The following is a 20,852-nucleotide window of genomic DNA, read 5'->3' on the forward strand; positions in this document are numbered from 1 at the left end:
AATTTTGCAACACCAATAACAACCAAAAGATACATGTGAGGTTACATAGGTAGATACGTATGCATATATGTGTATAGTAAGGAATATGTGTATATATACATGTGCATGTGTCTATAAAATCAAACCCGTTGCCATAGAGTTGATTCTGACTCATAGTGACCCTATAGGACAGAGTAGAACTGCCCCATAGAGTTTCCAAGGAGCACCTGGTGGATTCAAACTGCCGACCTTTTGGTTAGCTGCTACAGCACTTAACCACTACACCACCAGGGTTTCCAGGTGTATCTATAGGCGTATGTATATACATGTTTGTGTATGCTAAATGTATTTTCATGTATGTGATAAAGCACATACAGGGCACAGTTATGGAGCCTTCCTAGACATAACCAAATATCTCACAGGACTGGTTTACTGAGTCTGAAGGCTTAGGGCCATAGTCTTGGGGGACAACTCAGTCAATTGGCATAACATAGTTCATAAAGATAATGTTCTACAGCCTAGTTTGGTAGTAGCATCTGGGGTTTTAAAAGCTTGTGAGCAGCCATCTAAGATACAACTACTGGCCCCTTCCAACTGAGAAAAGAGAAAGAAGGAAACCAAAGACTCAAAGAAGAAACTAGTCTATAAGACTAATAGCCCACACGAACCATGGCCTCATCTATCCTGAGACCAGAAGAACTAGGTGGTGCCCAGCTACCACTACTGACCATTCTGACTAGGGACACAATAGATGGTCCCAGGTAGAATGGGAGAAAAATGTAGAACAAAACTCAAATTCTAAAAAAAAAAGGCCAGGCTTACTAGACTGGTAGAAACTGAAGGAACCCCCGAGACTGTCACTGAGATACCCTTTAAACTTGGAACTGAAACCACTCCCAGAGGTCACTTTTCAGCCAAATAACTAGTTGGCTCATAAAATAAATAATGTCACTCATGAGTACTCTGCTTCTTAAAAAAATCATCTGTATGAGACCAAATGGTCAACATTTACCTTAAAGCAAAGATGAAAAGGTAATGGAAAATAGGGAAGGTAGATTAAAGGAGACAGAACAACCAGAATGGAAATAATGAGAATGTTGACACATTGTGAAAAATGTAACCAATGTTACTGAACAACATAAGCAGAAATTGTTAAATGGGAACCTAATTTGCTGTGTAAACTGTCACCAAAAACACAATAAGATGTATTTTTTTTAATGTTTAAATAACTTTGTGTTTGCAATTTTGGAATACTAGAAATTTTTCCTCAGGAATTACTAAAGGGAAAAATCATCAATGAAAATGTCAAGGCCACAGAAAAATTATAGATCAGCATTTTAATAAACATTTTAATTACATTGATTCTAAACTTATCTATATAAATTTTTAATATATTGCTTTAATTTTTTTGTCTAGCTAATGAAGATTATTGTTTTTGCAATATTTTTATTAATGTTAACTGTAGCCTCATTTGTAACATTTAGACATCCGAGAATATACACTGTGTAATTGTAAAATTACTACAGTGTATGAATCTGCTTTGTTCTTACTGTCCAAAGGCCTCAGGAATAGCAACTCTTGACTTAAGGCATGACTTAATTTTTAAACTTTTTACCCCCTTTCTTTCAGACCTCTTAAGCCACGAAAATGCAGCAACGCTGAACGACGTGAAGACGCTGGTCCAGCAGCTGTACACCACACTCTGCATTGAGCAGCACCAGTTAAACAAGGAAAGGGAGCTTATCGAACGGCTAGAGGATCTCAAAGAGCAACTGGCTCCCCTGGAAAAGGTGGACATTCAGACCTCAGAGTCTCTCCAGCTGTATTTTTTTCCGGAGCATATATGCTTCCTTTTATTCCTCCAAGTTTTTTGTGATTGAGCTGTGTCAATTAAAACTCCACTAGTTTATGAAACTGAACCATGAAAAAGTTCCAGTCAAGGCTAACAAAGGATTTAAAAAAGAATAGTTTGGAGCCTTGATCATAGATGGAGTTTTGAGGTCTGAGTGCACCACCCTTGACCATATTTACTACCTTTAAAACAGAGATTGGAATAACCGCTAATCAGGGAAGGTTCTGAGTATAGTGAATAATGATTTTAGCCAAGTTAAGAATGAATGTTATGTGGAATACTCTGCAGCTGTGTAAAATGACTCTGCAGCTCTAATACGCTGTAGGAAGATATTCATGATATATTATGAAAAGTAGATTATAAATCTATACATACTATGATCTAATTTTTAAATGTTATGTATATATCTATACACATTTATACATAAAAAGGAATATATTCCAAAATGTTGATAGAGTAGCAGGATTATGATACGTAAAAAATAAGAGAAGTTTTTCTTCTTTGCACTTTTCTGAATTTTTTGCAGTGAACATGTATTTCCCTTATTATGATTATGCAAGTGTTTCCATTTTGAGAAATCAGACTCTGTATTAGAAATTAAGGAAGGACACAAATACTCTCAATATTGTATTTTTTCTGATTTCCTTAAAAACACTTATATCAGGGTTTTCTAATTAAATTTAAGACCATTGAAATGTAATAAATTAAATCTGAGGAATTGTCATGAAAGGGGATGAGATTTAAGTTTGTACTTCCAAAATGTAAAGCATTTTTTAGTGTACCCGCTGTAACAAAATAATTATCATTTATTAAGTATTTACTGTGTGCCAGGAATTGTGCTAAGTATTTTTATTTAAAGAAGGCTTAGTGTCACAGTGGTTAAGCACTTATCTGCTAACTGAAAGGTCAGCAATTGGAATCCAGCAGCTGCTCTGCGGAAGAGAGATAATGGCAGTCTGCTTTCATAAAGATTAAAGCCTTGGAAACCCTATGGGGCAGTTCTACCCTGTCCTGTAGGGTTGCTGTGAATCAAAATCAACTCAACAGCAATGGTGTGGGTACGGGTGGTGTTTGGGGAATTTTTACTCAATCCTCAGAACAACCCTCTTATGTTCCCTTGTATGCCCTTTGAATAAAAACCGAAAGCAGGTTAAATCTTGTAGCCACAGTAAGAGAATGTTAGAATATCTCTCCTTCAAAGTAGGTAATCCCATGGTTGGATGAAGAGCCGTTGAAAGTAACTTATTCACTCTGATATTTTCAGCCATTTCTAGGTTGAAACATAAAACACTAATGCTCTATTAAAAAAAAAAAAAAAGTTATTCCTATAAGAGATTTTGTTCACTAAAAACTACAGGTACTATTTAGGAAGACAAACTATGTTTACTAGAACTGGGATTAACTTGTGTCTTGATTATGAGCCCTGCTTCTTTAATGAACATAGATGCTTAAATAAGAGCTTTAAATTGGTTCCGTATCAAAATGCCTTATTACTGATCGTATGTGTCCCATAGGTACGAATTGAGATTAGCAGAAAAGCTGAGAAGAGGACCACTTTGGTACTATGGGGTGGACTTGCCTACATGGCCACACAGTTTGGCATTTTGGCCCGGCTTACCTGGTGGGAATATTCCTGGGACATCATGGAGCCAGTCACCTACTTCATCACTTATGGAAGTGCCATGGCAATGTACGCATATTTTGTAATGACACGCCAGGTAAGAATTCCTCTCCAAGTAACTTTTTATAAGATAATAATGAAGTTTGAATTATCAAAGTAGTTCTCTTCTCACTCTTTTCTAAGGACAGTTCCCCTTAAGTGTTCATTTAGCCTGTGTGTCTGTGTATGTGTGTTTGTGTGTGTGTGAGTGCACACATGTACACATGTGCCAATTATGTATCAGATACTATTCTAGGTGCTAAATATAGAGAGATGAATATAAGACATGGCCTCTGCCCCCATGGAGCTCACAGACTATTACAGAGCCACATAAACCAAAAAATTCACAAAAATACACTGTAGTAAGGTCTAGAATAAGAGGAAAAGAGAGTGATCAGCTGTAGGATAATTCGTTGAGGTAAAGAGGCTCAGCCCTTCGTGTACTGTGTAATTAATTTAACAGTCAGATGGGGAGGTTCCACGCTTTTTATTTTTATTGAATTCTTGGAATAGTAGAATTGGTGATAACTAATCAAATAGTAAAACTAAACTTTGGGCAGCATATTTCTAAGTATGTTGAGTATAGCTTTTGTTTGTTTTTTACTTAATGTAAAAGATAAAAATTGCATAATAACTTTATAATTTTGGCTTATTCTTTATCAACCAAGGCACATTTATTAATTACCAATATCTAGAACTAATTATGGTTGCCACTGCTATTTTAAGTGGCTTGGAAATTCATAGGAAGTATGAGCAATGTATTATCACTTATTATTATATGTGTGATACCACCAAAGATCCAACCTGGCACTTCTTTGAATAGCAAGCATTTGAAACAGGTGATACATATGACAAACTTTCCCTGTTTTCTTTGGTATTAGAACAAAGCTGAGCATTGCTTCTTTTATATTTTTATAAGGCTGCTATTGAACATAGGCATTTTCTTCCTGTGGTTGTTAGATCAGTGGTCATAGACCTATTGATGCATGGGGAAATGAAAGCATGTAAAGGCTGTTTAACCTCTCTGGGCCTCCCAAACATGTCTCATAGGAAAGAGAGACCTACCCTTGTTTCCCCAGAGTCCCCAGCACCTAGTCCAGTGCTGGCTCATACTAATCACCTGTGTGAACAAAACTGAACAACCAGATCGCTTTTATCAAGTCACAGCTCCAGACAAGGCTTGCACATGCCTCTTTCCCTGTTTTTGCTTTGTTCTGTTTTTTTTTTTTCCCTCTCTCACATACATACACACCTTTAATGGCCTCTTTTTTATCTATTGATTGAAGTCTAAACTTCTTAGCCTAGTATTCATAACTGGTTCTACTCTGTCTTTTCCAAATGTCTTCCAACTCATTTTTTTTTTCCTGTGTTTTAAACAAACCAAATTATATTCATTCACTACTCCCCAGAAATGCAGTGAGTTTTCCTACCACTTCATTCCTTAATTCACATCTTCATTCAACTGGGAAAATTCTCCCTGTTGATCTCTACCTGTCATATCTCAAGGTTTACTTCAGTGCTTATTATTCATGAACCTTTGACCAGTTCTCTCCAGCCAGCTTTGAGCTGTCCCTCTTCTAATTTCCTGTAGAACACTGTGCTTCTCATTTCATTTTTCTCATGCTATCTATTAAGTGTCTGTCACTTTCTTGTACTGTGGGGGCTTGTGTGTTGCTGTGATGCTGGAAGCTATGCCACCAGTATTTAGATTGCAGCAGGGTCACCCATGGAGGACAGGTTTCAGCTGAGCTTCCAGACTAAGACAGACTAGAAAGAAGGACCCAGCAGTCTACTTCTGAAAAGCATTAGCCAGTGAAAGCCTTATGAATAGCAGCGGAACATTGTCTGATACAGCACTTGAAGATGAGCCCCCCAGGTTGGAAGGCACTCAAAAGATGACTGGGGAAGAGCTGCCTCCTCAAAATAGAGTCGACCTTAATGACGTGGTTGGAGTCAAGCTTTTGGGACCTTCATTTGCTGATGTGGCACTACTCAAAATGAGAAGAAACAGCTGCAAACATCCATTAATAATCACAACCTGGAATGTATGAAGTATGAATCTAGGAAAATTGGAGATCACCAAAAATTAAATGGAACACATAAACATCGATATCCTAGGCATTAGTGAGCTGAAATGGATTGGTATTGGCCATTTTGAATCGGACAGTCATATAGTCTACTATGCTGGGAATGACAACTCAAAGAGGAATGGTGTTGCATTCATCGTCAAAAAGAACATTTCAAGATGTATCCTGAATTACAACGCTGTCAGTGATAGGATAATATCCATACGCCTACAAGGAAGACCAGTTAATACAACTGTTCTTCAAATTTACGCACCGACCACTAAGCCCAAAGATGAAGAAACAGAAGATTTTTATCAGCTGCTGCAGTCTGAAATTGATTGAACATGCAATCAAGATGCATTGATAATTACTGGCAATTGGAATGCAAAAGTTGGAAACAAAGACGAAGGATCAATAGTTGGAAAATATGGCCTTGGTGATAGAAACAATGCAGGAGATCAAATGATAGAATTTTGCAAGACCAACGACTTCTTCATTGAAAATACCTTCTTTCACCAACATAAACAGCGACTATACTATACACATGGACCTCACCAGATGGAACACACAGAAATCAAACTGACTACATCTGTGGAAAGAGACGATGGAAAAGCTCAATATCACCAGTCAGAACAAGGCCAGGGGCCGACTGTGGAACAGACCATCAATTGCTCATATGCAAGTTCAAGCTGAAACTGAAGAAAATCAGAGCAAGTCCACGAGAGCCAAACTATGACCTTGAGTATATCCCACCTGAATTTAGAGACCATCTCAAGAATAGATTTGACACATGGAATACTAGTGACTGAAGACCAGATGAGTTGTGGAATGACATCAAGGACATCATCCATGAAGAAAGCAAGAGGTCACTGAAAAGACAGGAAAGAAAGACCAAGATGGATGTCAGAGGAGACTCTGAAACTTGCTCTTGAGCATCGAGCAGCTAAAACAAAAGGAAGAATCGATGAAGTAAAAGAACTGAACAGAAGATTTCAAAGGGCCTCTCAAGAAGACCAAGTATTATAATGACATGTGCAAAGAGCTGGAGATGGCAAACCAAAAGGGAAGAACATGCTCGGTGTTTCTCAAGCTGAAAGAACTGAAGAAAAAATTCAAGCCTCAAGTTGCAACAGTGAAGGATTCCATGGGAAAAATATTAAACAACGCAGGAAGCATCAAAAGAAGATGGAATACACAGAGTCATTATACCAAAAAGAATTAGTTGATGTTCTACTATTTCAAGAGGTGGCATATGATCAGGAACCAATGGTACTGAAGGAAGAAGTCCAAGCTGCTGTGAAGACACTGGCAAAAAACAAGGCTTCAGGAAATGATGGAATATCAATTGAGATGTTTCAACAAACAGATGCAGCGCTGGAGGTGCTCACTCGTCTGTGCCAAGAAATATGGAAGACAGCTTCCTGGCCAACTGGAAGAGATCTATATTTATGCCTATTCCCAAGAAAGGTGATCCAACCGAATGTGGACATTATAGAACAATATCATTAATATCACACGCAAGCAAAATTTTGCTGAAGATCATTCAGAAATGGCTGCAGCAGTATATCGACAGGGAACTGCCAGAAATTCAGGCCGGTTTCAGAAGAGGACATGGAACCAGGGATATCATTGCTGATGTCAGATGGATCCTGGCTGAAAGCAGAGAATACCAGAAGGATGTTTACCTGTGTTTTATTGACCATGTAAAGGCATTCGACTGCGTGGATTATAACAAACTGTGGATGACATTGCGAAGAATGGGAATTCCAGAACACTTAATTGTGCTCATGAGGAAGCTTTACATAGATAGATCAAGAGGTGGTTGTTCAGACAGAACAAGGGGATACTGATTGGTTTAAAGTCAAGAAAGGTGTGCGTCTTGGTTGTATTCTTTCACCATATCTGTTTAATCTGTATGCTGAGCAAATAATCCGAGAAGCTGGACTATATGAAGAAGAACGGGGCATCAGTATTGGAGGAGGACTCATTAACAACCTGCATTATGCAGATGACAACCTTGCTTGCGGAAAGTGAAGAGGACTTGAAGCACTTACTAATGAAGATCAAAGACCACAGCCTTCAGTATAGATTATACCTCAACATAAAGAAAACAAAAATTCTCACAACTGGACCAATGAGCAACATCATGATAAATGGAGAAAAGGTTGAAGTTGTCCAGGATTTCATTTTACTTGGATCCACAATCAACAGCCATGGAAGCAGCAGTCAAGAAATCAAAAGCCGCGTTGCATTAGGTAAATCTGCTGCAAAGGATCTCTTTAAAGTGTTGAAGAGCAAAGGTGTCCCTCTGAAGAGTAAGGTGCACCTGACCCAAGCCGTGGATTTTCAGTCGCATCATATGCGTGTAAAAGCTGGACAATGAATAAGGAAGATCGAACAAGAGTTAACGGCTTTGTATTGTGGAGTTAGCGAAGAATATTGAATATACCATGGACTGCCAAAAGAACGAACAAATCTGTCTTGGAGGAAGTGCAGCCAGAATGCTCCTTAGAAGCAAGTATGGCGAGACTTCGTCTTACATGCTTTGGACATGTTGTCAGGAGGGATCAGTCCTTCAAGAAGGACATCATGCTTGGCAGAGTACAGGGTCAGCAGAAAAGAGGAGGACCCTCAATGAGATGGATTGACACAGTGGCTGCAACAGTGAGCTCAAGCATAACAACGATTGTAAGGATGGCACAGGACTGGGCAGTGTTTCGTTCTGTTGTGCGTAGGGTCTCTATGAGTCAGAACCGACTTGACAGCACCTAACAACAACACAACACCTATTAAGTAAAACAGAAACATGCTGGGAACATAATTATTGCTTTTTTTGTAAATGTTTCCTTGAACTAAGGACTAATGCAAGTATTAGATTTAAACACAGTGCTAGTACTTTTTCCCTTTTCCTTATCATACTGTAGGATCTGTAAAATCCTATCTGTGCTACTTGTTAAATGCTCCACTTGTATGATTCCCAAACATTCTTGCTGCTCCCAAGGGATAAGTTGCAAAACAGCAGTTGTAAACAGTTCATTCCCTCACGAATAGGAAAAACAGTAACAAAATAAAATTAGAGAGAACTACATTAAATATTCTTTTCCTGTAGCAATGTCTGTAACTAACATCCATAGAGCAAAATGCCTGTTCAGTAGCATTTAAATTCTTCTAAATTGTTGTTACAAGGAGGTGGTGTATTCGTTAGCAACCTAGATATCTCCCAATACTATATTAAGTTCCAAAGAATCCTTAGAAGATGACAGGTTCCTTGAAATCATAAAATCAAGTAGAATATTGAATTTAACTGACCAATATTTCAGTGAAACCTGACTACCAATTTCTGTTGTGGAAGAAACGAGCCTGACAATAAGAATTGCCAGTCAGAGTCTCTTCAGCATGCATATGGATCACCCATCCAACAACCTAGCCCATGCATTTTTAACAGAAATAATGTTGCCCCCCAAGGGGTTGGAAATTGGTTCTTGGGGGAATAAAAGCGTCTTAGATATTACAGTAGGCTGTGGCCCTCAAAGGGCCAAAGTACGTAAATAGTGGTATTAAACCTTTGGGCAGCACATGAACCACAGCCTTCTCTAACCTGAGACCAGAAGAACTAGATAGTGCCCAGCTACTACCACTGACCACTGTGACCAGGAGCACAATAGAAGGTCCTGGTTAGAGTGGGTGAAAATGTTGAATAAAACTCATTAAAAAGACCAGGCTTACTGGTTGAATAGAGGTAATCCTAGAATACTAGTAATCCCAGAGTGGTTAGCTGCACAGGTTCCAGGTAGAAGCAAGCATAAATCATCCCTGGAAGGAGATAACGTTATCCTAAACCTCAAATTATTTCCAAAAATAATTTTGCAAACATCAAAAACAAACGGATCATATTAAAGATACAGTGAAAAGTCTAATATATATTTAGTTTCATTGGAGCCTCAGAAGAATAGGAGAGAAAGAATGTGAAGAAACAATATGTTAAAGAGCTGAAAATTTTCTGAAATGATCAAAGACATCAATTCACAGGTTTAAGAACCTCAACAAATACCAAGCAATGTAAAGAAAATTAATAATAATCCACATCTAGACACATTATAGCAAAGCTTCAGAAAACCAAAGACAATGGGGAAAATCTTAAAAGCAGCAGAAGGGGGAAAAAAGGTAGCCTTCCAAAAAGTGACAGTTAGACTGATAACTGACTTCTTCACTGTAACAATGAAAGCCAGAAGACAATGGAATTGCTTAAGTGTGTTGGAAGAAATTAACTGCCAACTTAGAATTCTGTACTCAGCAAAAATCCTTCAAAACTCAAAGTGAAAGGTCACATATTATATGATTCCTTTTATATGAAATATCCAGAATAGGTAAATCTGTAGAGACAGAAAGCAGATTAGTGGTTGCCAGGAGGTGGAGGTACAGAAGGGATGGGGAATAACTGCTTAATGGACACAGGGTTTTCTTTTAGAGTGATGAAAATGCTTTGGAACTAGGTAGAGGTGGTGGTTGCACAATGTTTTGAATATACTAAATGCAACTGAATTGTTCAGTTTACAATGGTTAATTTTATGTTACATGAATTTCACATCAATTTTTTAAAAAGTAAAAGAAAGACATTTCAGACAAATAGTAAGAGACTTTATCACCATCAGATCTGCATTAAAGGAAATACTAAAGGATGTTCTTTGGTAGAAGGAAAATTGTCACAGATGGGAAGTCAGAAAAATGGGAAGGAATGGAGACCAATGAAAATGGTAAATCTGTGAGTGAATCTAAATTGGTATTAAGTGTATAAAACAATTATAATAAGCTCATGTAGAATTTAAAAAACAGAAAGAATTAAAACATACAACAATGGCAGATAAGTCAGGAGGGGAAATATGGACTTAATATGTTCTAAAGTCCCTGCATTGTCTGACAAGACGGTAAAAGTCCACTTCTACTCAACTTTGATTAGGAGATCCTAGCCAGTGCAGAGAGCAAGAAGAAGATATAAGGATTAGAAAGATTTTGTACATAAAAGAATGCAAAATACAAATAATTGATTAGAATCAATAAGTGAGTTTCATAAGGTTAAGGAATACAAGGTCAATATACAAAAGCCAACTGCATATTTATATGCCACCAATGAACAGATAATGAAACTTTTGAAAAGGTTCAACTTAAAGTAACTTGTAAAAAAATACCTAGAAATAAATTTAGGAAAAGATGTGTAAGACCTCTCTGCAGAAAAATATAAATTTAAATGAGACTTAATAAATTGAATGATACACTATGTTCATGGACTAGAAGACTAAAAGTTAAAAAAAAAAAAAATTTCCTTCAATTCCAATTCATAGTGACCCTATAGGACAGAGTAGAACTGCTCCATAGGGTTTCCAAGGATCTGCTCGTGGATTCGAACTGCTGACCTTTTTGATAGCAGCCAAGCTCTTAACAGTGTTGTGAAAATGGCAGTTCTATTCAAACTCATCTATTAGACGTAGTGCAACCCCATTCAAAATCCCAACAGATTTGGGGTGGGGAAAAGGGAGCGAATTGAATAAACTGCTTCTAAAATTATATAGAAATGTGAAGGACCAAGAAAGCCAGTAAACTCTTGAAAAAAAACTAGATGAGAAGACTTGCTCTATCATACATGAAGACTACAACTATAGTTGTACCAAAACCAAAAATCAAACCCAGTGCCGTTGAGTCAATTCCAACTCATAGCAACCCAATAGGACAGAGTAGAACTTGCTGCATAAAGTTTCCAAGGAGTGCCTGGCAGATTCGAACTGCTGACCCTTTGGTTAGCAGCCATAGCACTTAACCACTACGCCACATTACACTACAGTAATTGAGACAGTAGCACAAGGATAGACAAATAGACATGAATAGAAGAGTGGAGAAACAGACCCAATATAAATAAACTTTTAATTTTAAAAAGATGATACTACCAAGAGAAGAGTCTTTTTTGATAAATGCTGCTAAAATGAACATCTGTGGAAAAAGTGAAACTTGACCCCATCTTTACGTTATAAACAAAAATTATTTCTGAGCGGATTATAGATGTAAATATGAAAGGCAACAATGAAGCTCCTAGAAAATAATATAGAAGAGTATTTTAATGACTGTAGGAATATGGAATAACTTTGTAAACTGAATGAAAAGTACTAACCATAAAGGATAAGAATGATAAATTAGACTACATTAAAATTAAGAACCTCTGTTTATTAAAAGACACCCGTCTGGGAGGAGATATTTGCTGTATATACATCCATTAAAGGATCCATATCCAGAATAATATGAGCAGTCCCTACAAATCAGTAAGAAAAGGACATAATCAAAATGAATTTTTTTTAAAAAAGCAAGAGATTTGAATAGGCACATCATAAAAAATGATATGCAATGGCTAATATATATGAAGATAGCTCAGCCTCATGAGTGATCAGGAAAATGCTAATTGAAACCATAATTTTATATATATATGATGAAAGCATATGTTTTCCCAAAAACTCATACCTGAATGTTCATAATAGCCAAAAAGTGGAAACAATCCAAAAGTCCATCAATTGATGAATGAATAAATAAAATGAGGCATATCTATACAATGGAATGTTATTAATCAATAAAAAGAAATGAAGTACTGATAAATGCTACAAGGTAGATGGACCTTGAAAACATTGTGCTGAGTGAAAGAAACCAAACACAAAAGGCCACATGTTATATGATTCCATTTTTATGAAATGTCTAGAATAGGCACATCTGTAGAGACAGAAAGTAGGTTATTGGTTGCCTAGTACTGGCAGAGTTGGGTGAGATGAGAAGTGACTGCTAAAAGGTAAGTTTCTTTTGGGGATGATAAACATCTCCTAAAATTTATTGTAGCGATGGTTGTACAACTCTGTGAATATACTAAAAACCATTCAAAGTTGTACTTTAAATGGATGAGTTGTATAGTATGTGAACTATATCTCAGTAAAGCATTTTTTTATAAAAGAAAAATGAGAGAGTACTAGTGTACACACACCGAACTGGCTAACTTTTTTTAACTGGCAGTACAAGTATTGGCAAGGATGTAGAGTACTGGCAACTTTCATGCCCTGCTGGTGGGAATATAGTCGGTACAACCATTTTGGAAGCCTATTTGACATCACTTCTTAAATTTGAATACATGCGTATCCTATGATCTAAGATTTCCACACCTAGGTATATACGCAACAAAAGAATAAGTCCAGGAATGTTCATGGCAGCATTATTCTTAATAGCCAAAACCTGGAAACAACCCGAAAGTCCATCAGCAATAGAATGGACAAAAAAATTGTGATATAGTCATACAATGGAATATAACATAGCAGTGAAAATGAATAGGCTACCCAATATGGAAACCCTGGTGGCGTAGTGGTTAAGTGCTACGGCTGCTAACCAAAGGGTCAGCAGTTCGAATCTGCCAGGCACTCCTTGGAAATTCTATGGGCAGTTCTACTCCGTCCTATAGGGTCACTATGAGTCAGAATCAACTCAATGGCACTGGGTTTGGTTTTTTGGTTTTTTTTGTTGTTGTTGTTTATACCCAATATATGAATCTCGAAAAGATAATATGGAGTGAAAGTAGCCAATACATACCATAGGGCTTCATTTTTATAAATTAAAAACGCAGGTAAAACTACACTGTGGGGCTTAGGGATGCATGCTTGAGTAGGAAAACTATAAAGAAAGCATTGAAAACAGTGTGAGGGGGCAGGAGGGAGCTTCCAGGTGTTGGTGGTGGTCTGCTTTTTTATCTGGTGGTGATTAGGGTGTCTGTTATGTGATGATTCATTGTGATGTACATTTTTGTTCTGTGTATACTTCCATGTGTATTCCACAATAAAAAAGTTTCTAAAATAAATGCTTAGCACAGCACGTTACAGTATATGTCTTTATATGTGTGTATATGTGTTGAATCTAACCAATAGTCAGTAAATGCTTATTCTGTGAAGGTAGTATATATAAAAAAAAAAAAGTATATAAGCACTAATAATTCAATTTCTCCATTATTTTTGTAGGAATATGTTTATCCAGAAGCCAGAGACAGACAATACTTACTATTTTTCCATAAAGGAGCCAAAAAGTCACGTTTTGACCTAGAGAAATACAATCAACTCAAGGATGCAATTGCTCAGGTAAGTTTTGCAAGAATAAAAATAAATCTTATACTACAAAACTATGAAAAATAATGACGAGTCTGCAAAATATCTTATAACATGGGTGTGAATGTGGAGGACATTATGCTGAGTGAAATAAATCAATCACAAAAGGACAAATACTGTATGGTCTCACCTTTATAAAAAGACAAGAATAGGTATACACAGAGAAAGCAACATTCTTTGATGGTTACCAGGGATGGAAAGGGGAGGGAGAAGGAATCACTTTCTAGATAGTAGACCCTGTTATTTTTAGTGATGGGAAAAGCAATACTGAACATGGGTGAAGTCTGCACAACTTGACCAAGGTAAATGAAGACACTAAGAAGTATGCAAGAATAAGGTACAATTTCAGTAAATGCTATAAAATACAATTTTGTGACAACAGTAATGACAACCAAAAAATATATGTGTGGTTACATAGGTAGATGTAACTATTGGTCTCTGCTCATCTGGTGCAAAAGAGAATTAAGGAAGCCAAAGACTCAAAGAAACTAGTCCAGGGACTAACAGCCCACACAAATCACGGCCCCATCTATCCTGATACCAGAAGAACTAGGTAGTGCCTGGCTACCACTACCAACTGTTTTAGCCAGGGACACAATAGAAAGTCCCAGATAGAATGGAAGAAAAATGTAGAACAAAACTCAAATTCCTAAAACAGGCCCGAATTATTGGACCAATAGAGACTAGAGGAACCCCCAAAAGTATTGTCCTAAGATATCCTTAGAACTTGGAACTAAAGCCACTCCTGGAGGTCACCTTTTATCTAAATAATACATTGGCTTATAAAATAGATACTATCACCTCTGAGTTACTGTGCTGCCTTAAATAATCAAGTATATGAGAGCAAACGGTCAACATTTACCCCAAAGCAAAGATGAGATGGTAAGGAGGGGCAGGGAAGCTAGATTAATGGAAACAGAGCAAAAAGAATGGAAATAATGAGAATGTTGACATATCATGAAAAATGTAACCGATGTCACAGAACAAGTTGTATAAAAATTGTTAAATGGGAACCTAATTTGCTTTTAAACTTTAACCTAAGACACAATAAAATATAATTTTTTTAAAAAGGAAATAAATTCTAGTCCCATCCTATGCGACTATTATTATCCATAACTATAATACTTCCAGTGGGTAAACTTGAATGAGCCATTCCTCTTCTTCCTGTATGAATTATTCCTGTTGCTAAAAATGACAATTTTAGGAGGCGGGGCCAAGATGGCGGACTAGCTGGACGCTACCGTGGATCCCTCTTGCAACAAAGACTCGGAAAAACAAGTGAATCGATCACGTACATAACAATCTACGAACTCTGAACAACAAACACAGATTTAGAGACGGAGAACGAACAAATACGGGGAGACAGCAATTGTTTTCAGAGCCAGGAGCCAGCGTACCAGTCAGCGGATTTTCTGGAAAAACTAGTTTCCCAGTGATGGCTCGGAGACAACAGTCCATATCAAACCACATAAAGAAGCAGACCATGACAGCTTCTCCAACCCCGCAAACAAAAGAACCAAAATCTTTCCCAAATGAAGATACAATCCTGGAATTATCAGATACAGAATATAAAAAACTAATTTACAGAATGCTTAAAGACATCACAAACGAAATAAGGCAAACTGCAGAAAAAGCCAAGGAACACACTGATAAAACGGTTGAAGAACTCAAAAAGATTATTCAAGAACATAGTGGAAAAATTAATAAGTTGCAAGAATCCATAGAGAGACAGCATGTAGAAATCCAAAAGATTAACAATAAAATTACAGAATTAGACAACGCAATAGGAAGTCAGAGGAGCAGACTCGAGCAATTAGAATGTAGACTGGGACATCTGGAGGACCAGGGAATCAACACCAACATAGCTGAAAAAAAATCAGATAAAAGAATTAAAAAAAATGAAGAAACCCTAAGAATCATGTGGGACTCTATCAAGAAGGATAACTTGCGAGCGATTGGAGTCCCAGAACAGGGAGGGGGGACAGAAAACACAGAGAAAATAGTTGAAGAACTCCTGACACAAAACTTCCCTGACATCATGAAAGACGAAAGGATATCTATCCAAGATGCTCATCAAACCCCATTTAAGATTGATCAAAAAAAAAAAACACCAAGACATATTATCATCAAACTTGCCAAAACCAAAGATAAACAGAAAATTTTAAAAGCAGCTAGGGAGAAAAGAAAGGTTTCCTTCAAGGGAGAATCAATAAGAATAAGTTCAGACTACTCAGCAGAAACCATGCAGGCAAGAAGGGAATGGGACGACATATACAGAGCACTGAAGGAGAAAAACTGCCAACCAAGGATCATATATCCAGCAAAACTCTCTCTGAAATATGAAGGCGAAATTAAGATATTTACAGATAAACACAAGTTTAGAGAATTTGCAAAAACCAAACCAAAGCTACAAGAAATGCTAAAGGAGATTGTTTGGTCAGATGACCAATAATATCAGGTACCAGCACAATACAAGGTCACAAAACAGAACGTCCTGATATCAACTCAAATAGGGAAAGCACAAAAACAAACAAGATTAATTCTAAAAAATAAATAAATAAATAAAATAATACACATAACAGGGAATCATGGAAGTCAATAGGTAAAAGATCACAATAATCAAAAAGAGGGACTAAATACAGGAGGCATTGAACTGCCAGATGGAGAGTGATACAAGGCGATACAGAACAATACAAGTTAGGTTTTTACTTAGAAAAATAGGGGTAAATAATAAGGTAACCACAAAATATCAACTCCATAACTAAAGATAAAAGCCAAGAAAAACGTAACGACTCAACTAACATAAAGTCAAACACTATGAAAATGAGGATCTCACAATTTACTAAGAAAAACGTCTCAGCACAAAAAAGTATGTGGAAAAATGAAATGGCCAACAACACACATGAAAAGGCATCAAAATGACAGCACTAAAAACTTATTTATCTATAATTACGCTGAATGTAAATGGACTAAATGCACCAATAAAGAGACAGAGAGTCACAGACTGGATAAAGAAACACGATCCATCTATATGCTGCCTACAAGAGACACACCTTAGACTTAGAGACACAAACAAACTAAAACTCAAAGGATGGAAAAAAATATAATCAAGCTAACAAGAAGCAAAAAAGAAGAGGAGTAGCAATATTAATTTCTGACAAAATAGACTTTAGACTTAAATCCACCACAAAGGATAAAGAAGGACACTATATAATGATAAAAGGGACAATTGATCAGGAAGACATAACCATATTAAATATTTATGCACCCAATGACAGGGCTGCAAGATACATAAATCAAATTTTAACAGAATTGAAAAGTGAGATAGACACCTCCACAATTATAGTAGGAGACTTCAACACACCACTTTCGGAGAAGGACAGGACATCCAGTAAGAAGCTCAATAGAGACACGGAAGACCTACTTACAACAATCAACCAACTTGACCTCATTGACTTATACAGAACTCTCCACCCAACTGCTGCAAAATATACTTTTTTTTCTAGCGCACATGGAACATTCTCTAGAATAGATGACATATTAGGTCATAAAACAAACCTTTGCAGAGTCCAAAACATCGAAATATTACAAAGCATCTTCTCAGACCACAAGGCAATGAAACTAGAAATCAATAACAGAAAAACTAGGGAAAAGAAATCAAATACTTGGAAAATGAACAATACCCTCCTGAAAAAAGACTGGGTTATAGAAGACATCAAGGAGGGAATAAGGAAATTCATAGAATGCAATGAGAATGAAAATACTTCCTGTCAAAACCTCTGGGACACAGCAAAAGCAGTGCTCAGAGGCCAATTTATATCGCTAAATGCACACATACAAAAAGAAGGAAGAGCCAAAATCAGAGAACTGTCCCGACAACTTGAACAAATAGAAAGTGAGCAACAAAAGAACCCATCAGGCACCAGAAGAAAACAAATAATAAAAATTAGAGCTGAACTAAATGAATTAGAGAACAGAAAAACAATTGAAAGAATTAACAAAGCCAAAAGCTGGTTCTTTGAAAAAATTAACAAAGTTGATAAACCATTGGCTAGACTGACTAAAGAAATACAGGAAAGGAAACAAATAACCCGAATAAGAAACGAGAAGGACCACATCACAACAGAACCAAATGAAATTAAAAGAATCATTTCAGATTACTACGAAAAATTGTACTCTAACAAATTTGAAAACCTAGAAGAAATGGATGAATTCTTGGAAAAACACTACCTACCTAAACTAACACATTCAGAAGTAGAACAACTAAATAGACCCATAACAAAAAAAGAGATTGAAACGGTAATCAAAAAACTTCCAACAAAAAAAAGTCCTGGCCCGGACAGCTTCACTGCAGAGTTCTACCAAACCTTCAGAGAAGACTTAACACCACTACTACTGAAGGTATTTCAAAGCATAGAAAAAGACGGAATACTACCCAACTCATTCTATGAAGCCACCATCTCCCTGATACCAAAACCAGGTAAAGACATTACAAAAAAAGAAAATTATAGACCTATATCCCTCATGAACATAGATGCAAAAATCCTCAACAAAATTCTAGCCAATAGAATCCAACAACAGATCAAAAAAATAATTCACCCTGATCAAGTGGGATTTATACCAGGTATCCAAGGCTGGTTTAATATCAGGAAAACCATTAATGTAATCCATCATATAAATAAAACAAAAGATAAAAACCACATGATCTTATCAATTGATGCAGAAAAGGCATTTGACAAAGTTCAACACCCATTTATGATAAAAACTCTCACCAAAATAGGAATTGAAGGAAAATTCCTCAACATAATAAAGGGCATCTATGCAAAGCCAACAGCCAACATCACTCTAAATGGAGAGAACCTGAAAGCATTTCCCTTGAGAAAGGGAACCAGACAAGGATTCCCTTTATCACCGCTCTTATTCAACATTGTGCTTGAAGTTCTAGCCAGGGCAATTAGGCTAGACAAAGAAATAAAAGGTATCTGGATTGGCAAGGAGGAAGTAAAGCTATCACTATTTGCAGATGACATGATCCTATACACAGAAAACCCTAAGGAATCCTCCAGAAAACTACTGAAACTAATAGAAGAGTTTGGCAGAGTCTCAGGTTATAAAATAAACATACAAAAATCACTTGGATTCCTCTACATCAACAAAAAGAACACCGAAGAGGAAATAACCAAATCAATACCATTCACAGTAGCCCCCAAGAAGATAAAATACTTAGGAATAAATCTTACCAAGGATGTAAAAGACCTATACAAAGAAAACTACAAAGCTCTACTACAAGAAATTCAAAAGGACATACTTAAGTGGAAAAACATACCCTGCTCATGGATAGGAAGACTTAACATAGTAAAAATGTCTATTCTACCAAAAGCCATCTATACATATAACGCACTTCCGTTCCAAATTCCAATGTCATATTTTAAGGGGATAGAGAAACAAATCACCAATTTCATATGGAAGGGAAAGAACCCCCGGATAAGCAAAGCATTACTGAAAAAGAAGAAGAAAGTGGGAGGCCTCACTCTACCTGATTTCAGAACCTATTACACAGCCACAGTAGTCAAAACAGCCTGGTACTGGTACAACAACAGGCACATAGACCAATGGAACAGAATTGAGAACCCAGATATAAATCCATCCACGTATGAGCAGCTGATATTTGACAAAGGACCAGTGTCAGTTAATTGGGGAAAAGATAGTCTTTTCAACAAATGGTGCTGGCATAACTGGATATTCATTTGCAAAAGAATGAAACAGGACCCATACCTCACACCATGCACAAAAACTAACTCCAAGTGGATCAAAGACCTAAACATAAAGACTAAAACAATAAAGATCATGGAAGAAAAAATAGGGACAACCCTAGGAGCCCTAATACAGGGCATAAACAGAATACAAAACATTACCAAAAATGATGAAGAGAAACCAGATAACTGGGAGCTCCTAAAAATCAAACACCTATGCTCATCTAAAGACTTCACCAAAAGAGTAAAAAGACCACCTACAGACTGGGAAGGAATTTTCAGCTATGACATCTCCGACCAGCGCCTGATCTCTAAAATCTACATGATTCTGTCAAAACTCAACCACAAAAAGACAAACAACCCAATCAAGAAGTGGGCAAAGGATATGAACACACATTTCACTAAAGAAGATATTCAGGCAGCCAACAGATACATGAGAAAATGCTCCCGATCATTAGCCATTACAGAAATGCAAATTAAAACTATGATGAGATTCCATCTCACACCAACTAGGCTGGCATTAATCCAAAAAACACAAAATAATAAATGTTGGAGAGGCTGCAGAGAGATTGGAACTCTCATACACAGCTGGTGGGAATGTAAAATGGTACAACCACTTTGGAAATCCATCTGGCGTTATCTTAAACAGTTAGAAATAGAACTACCATACAACCCAGAAATCCCACTCCTCGGAATATACCCTAGAGATACAAGAGCCTTCACACAAACAGATATATGCACACCCATCTTTATTGCAGCTCTGTTTACAATAGCAAAAAGCTGGAAGCAACCAAGGTGACCATCAACGGATGAATGGGTAAATAAATTGTGGTATATTCACACAATGGAATACTACGCATCGATAAAGAACAGTGACGAATCTCTGAAACATTTCATAACATGGAGGAATCTGGAAGGCATTATGCTGAGCGAAATGAGTCAGAGGCAAAAGGACAAATATTGTATAAGACCACTATTATAAGATCTTGAGAAATAGTAAAACTGAGAAGAACACATACTTTTGTGGTTACGAAGTGGGGGGGAGGGAGGGAGGGAGGGAGAGGGTTTTTTATTGATCAATCAGTAGATAAGAACTGCTTCGGGTGAAGGGAAAGACAACACTCAATACATGGAAGGTCAGCCCAATTGGACTGGACTAAAAGCAAAGAGGTTTCCGGGATAAAATGAATGCTTCAAAGGTCAGCGGAGCAGGGGCTGGGGTCTGGGGAACATGGTTTGAGGGGACTTCTAGGTCAATTGGCAAAATAATTCTATTATGAAAACATTCTGCATCCCACTTTGAAATGTGGCGTCTGGGGTCTTAAATGCTAACAAGCAGCCATCTAAGATGCATCAATTGGTCTCAAC

The 20,852-nt window shown here is 37.0% G+C and overlaps 1 protein-coding gene across 3 annotated transcripts in view; it reads left to right on the forward strand.

The window, feature by feature from the left end:
• Window positions 1-20,852, forward strand: part of MCU (mitochondrial calcium uniporter) — a 236,815-nt gene that overhangs the window by 212,007 nt on the left and 3,956 nt on the right. For all 3 annotated transcript variants that reach the window (XM_023547064.2, XM_064269706.1, XM_064269705.1), the window contains exons 5-7: window positions 1,609-1,769; window positions 3,346-3,549; window positions 13,588-13,704. In XM_023547064.2, coding sequence (XP_023402832.1) covers window positions 1,609-1,769; window positions 3,346-3,549; window positions 13,588-13,704 — 482 coding nt within the window. The remainder of the gene's footprint in view (window positions 1-1,608; window positions 1,770-3,345; window positions 3,550-13,587; window positions 13,705-20,852) is intronic.

This window comes from Loxodonta africana, chromosome 16, assembly GCF_030014295.1.
Source record: "Loxodonta africana isolate mLoxAfr1 chromosome 16, mLoxAfr1.hap2, whole genome shotgun sequence".
Taxonomy (NCBI): domain Eukaryota; kingdom Metazoa; phylum Chordata; class Mammalia; order Proboscidea; family Elephantidae; genus Loxodonta; species Loxodonta africana.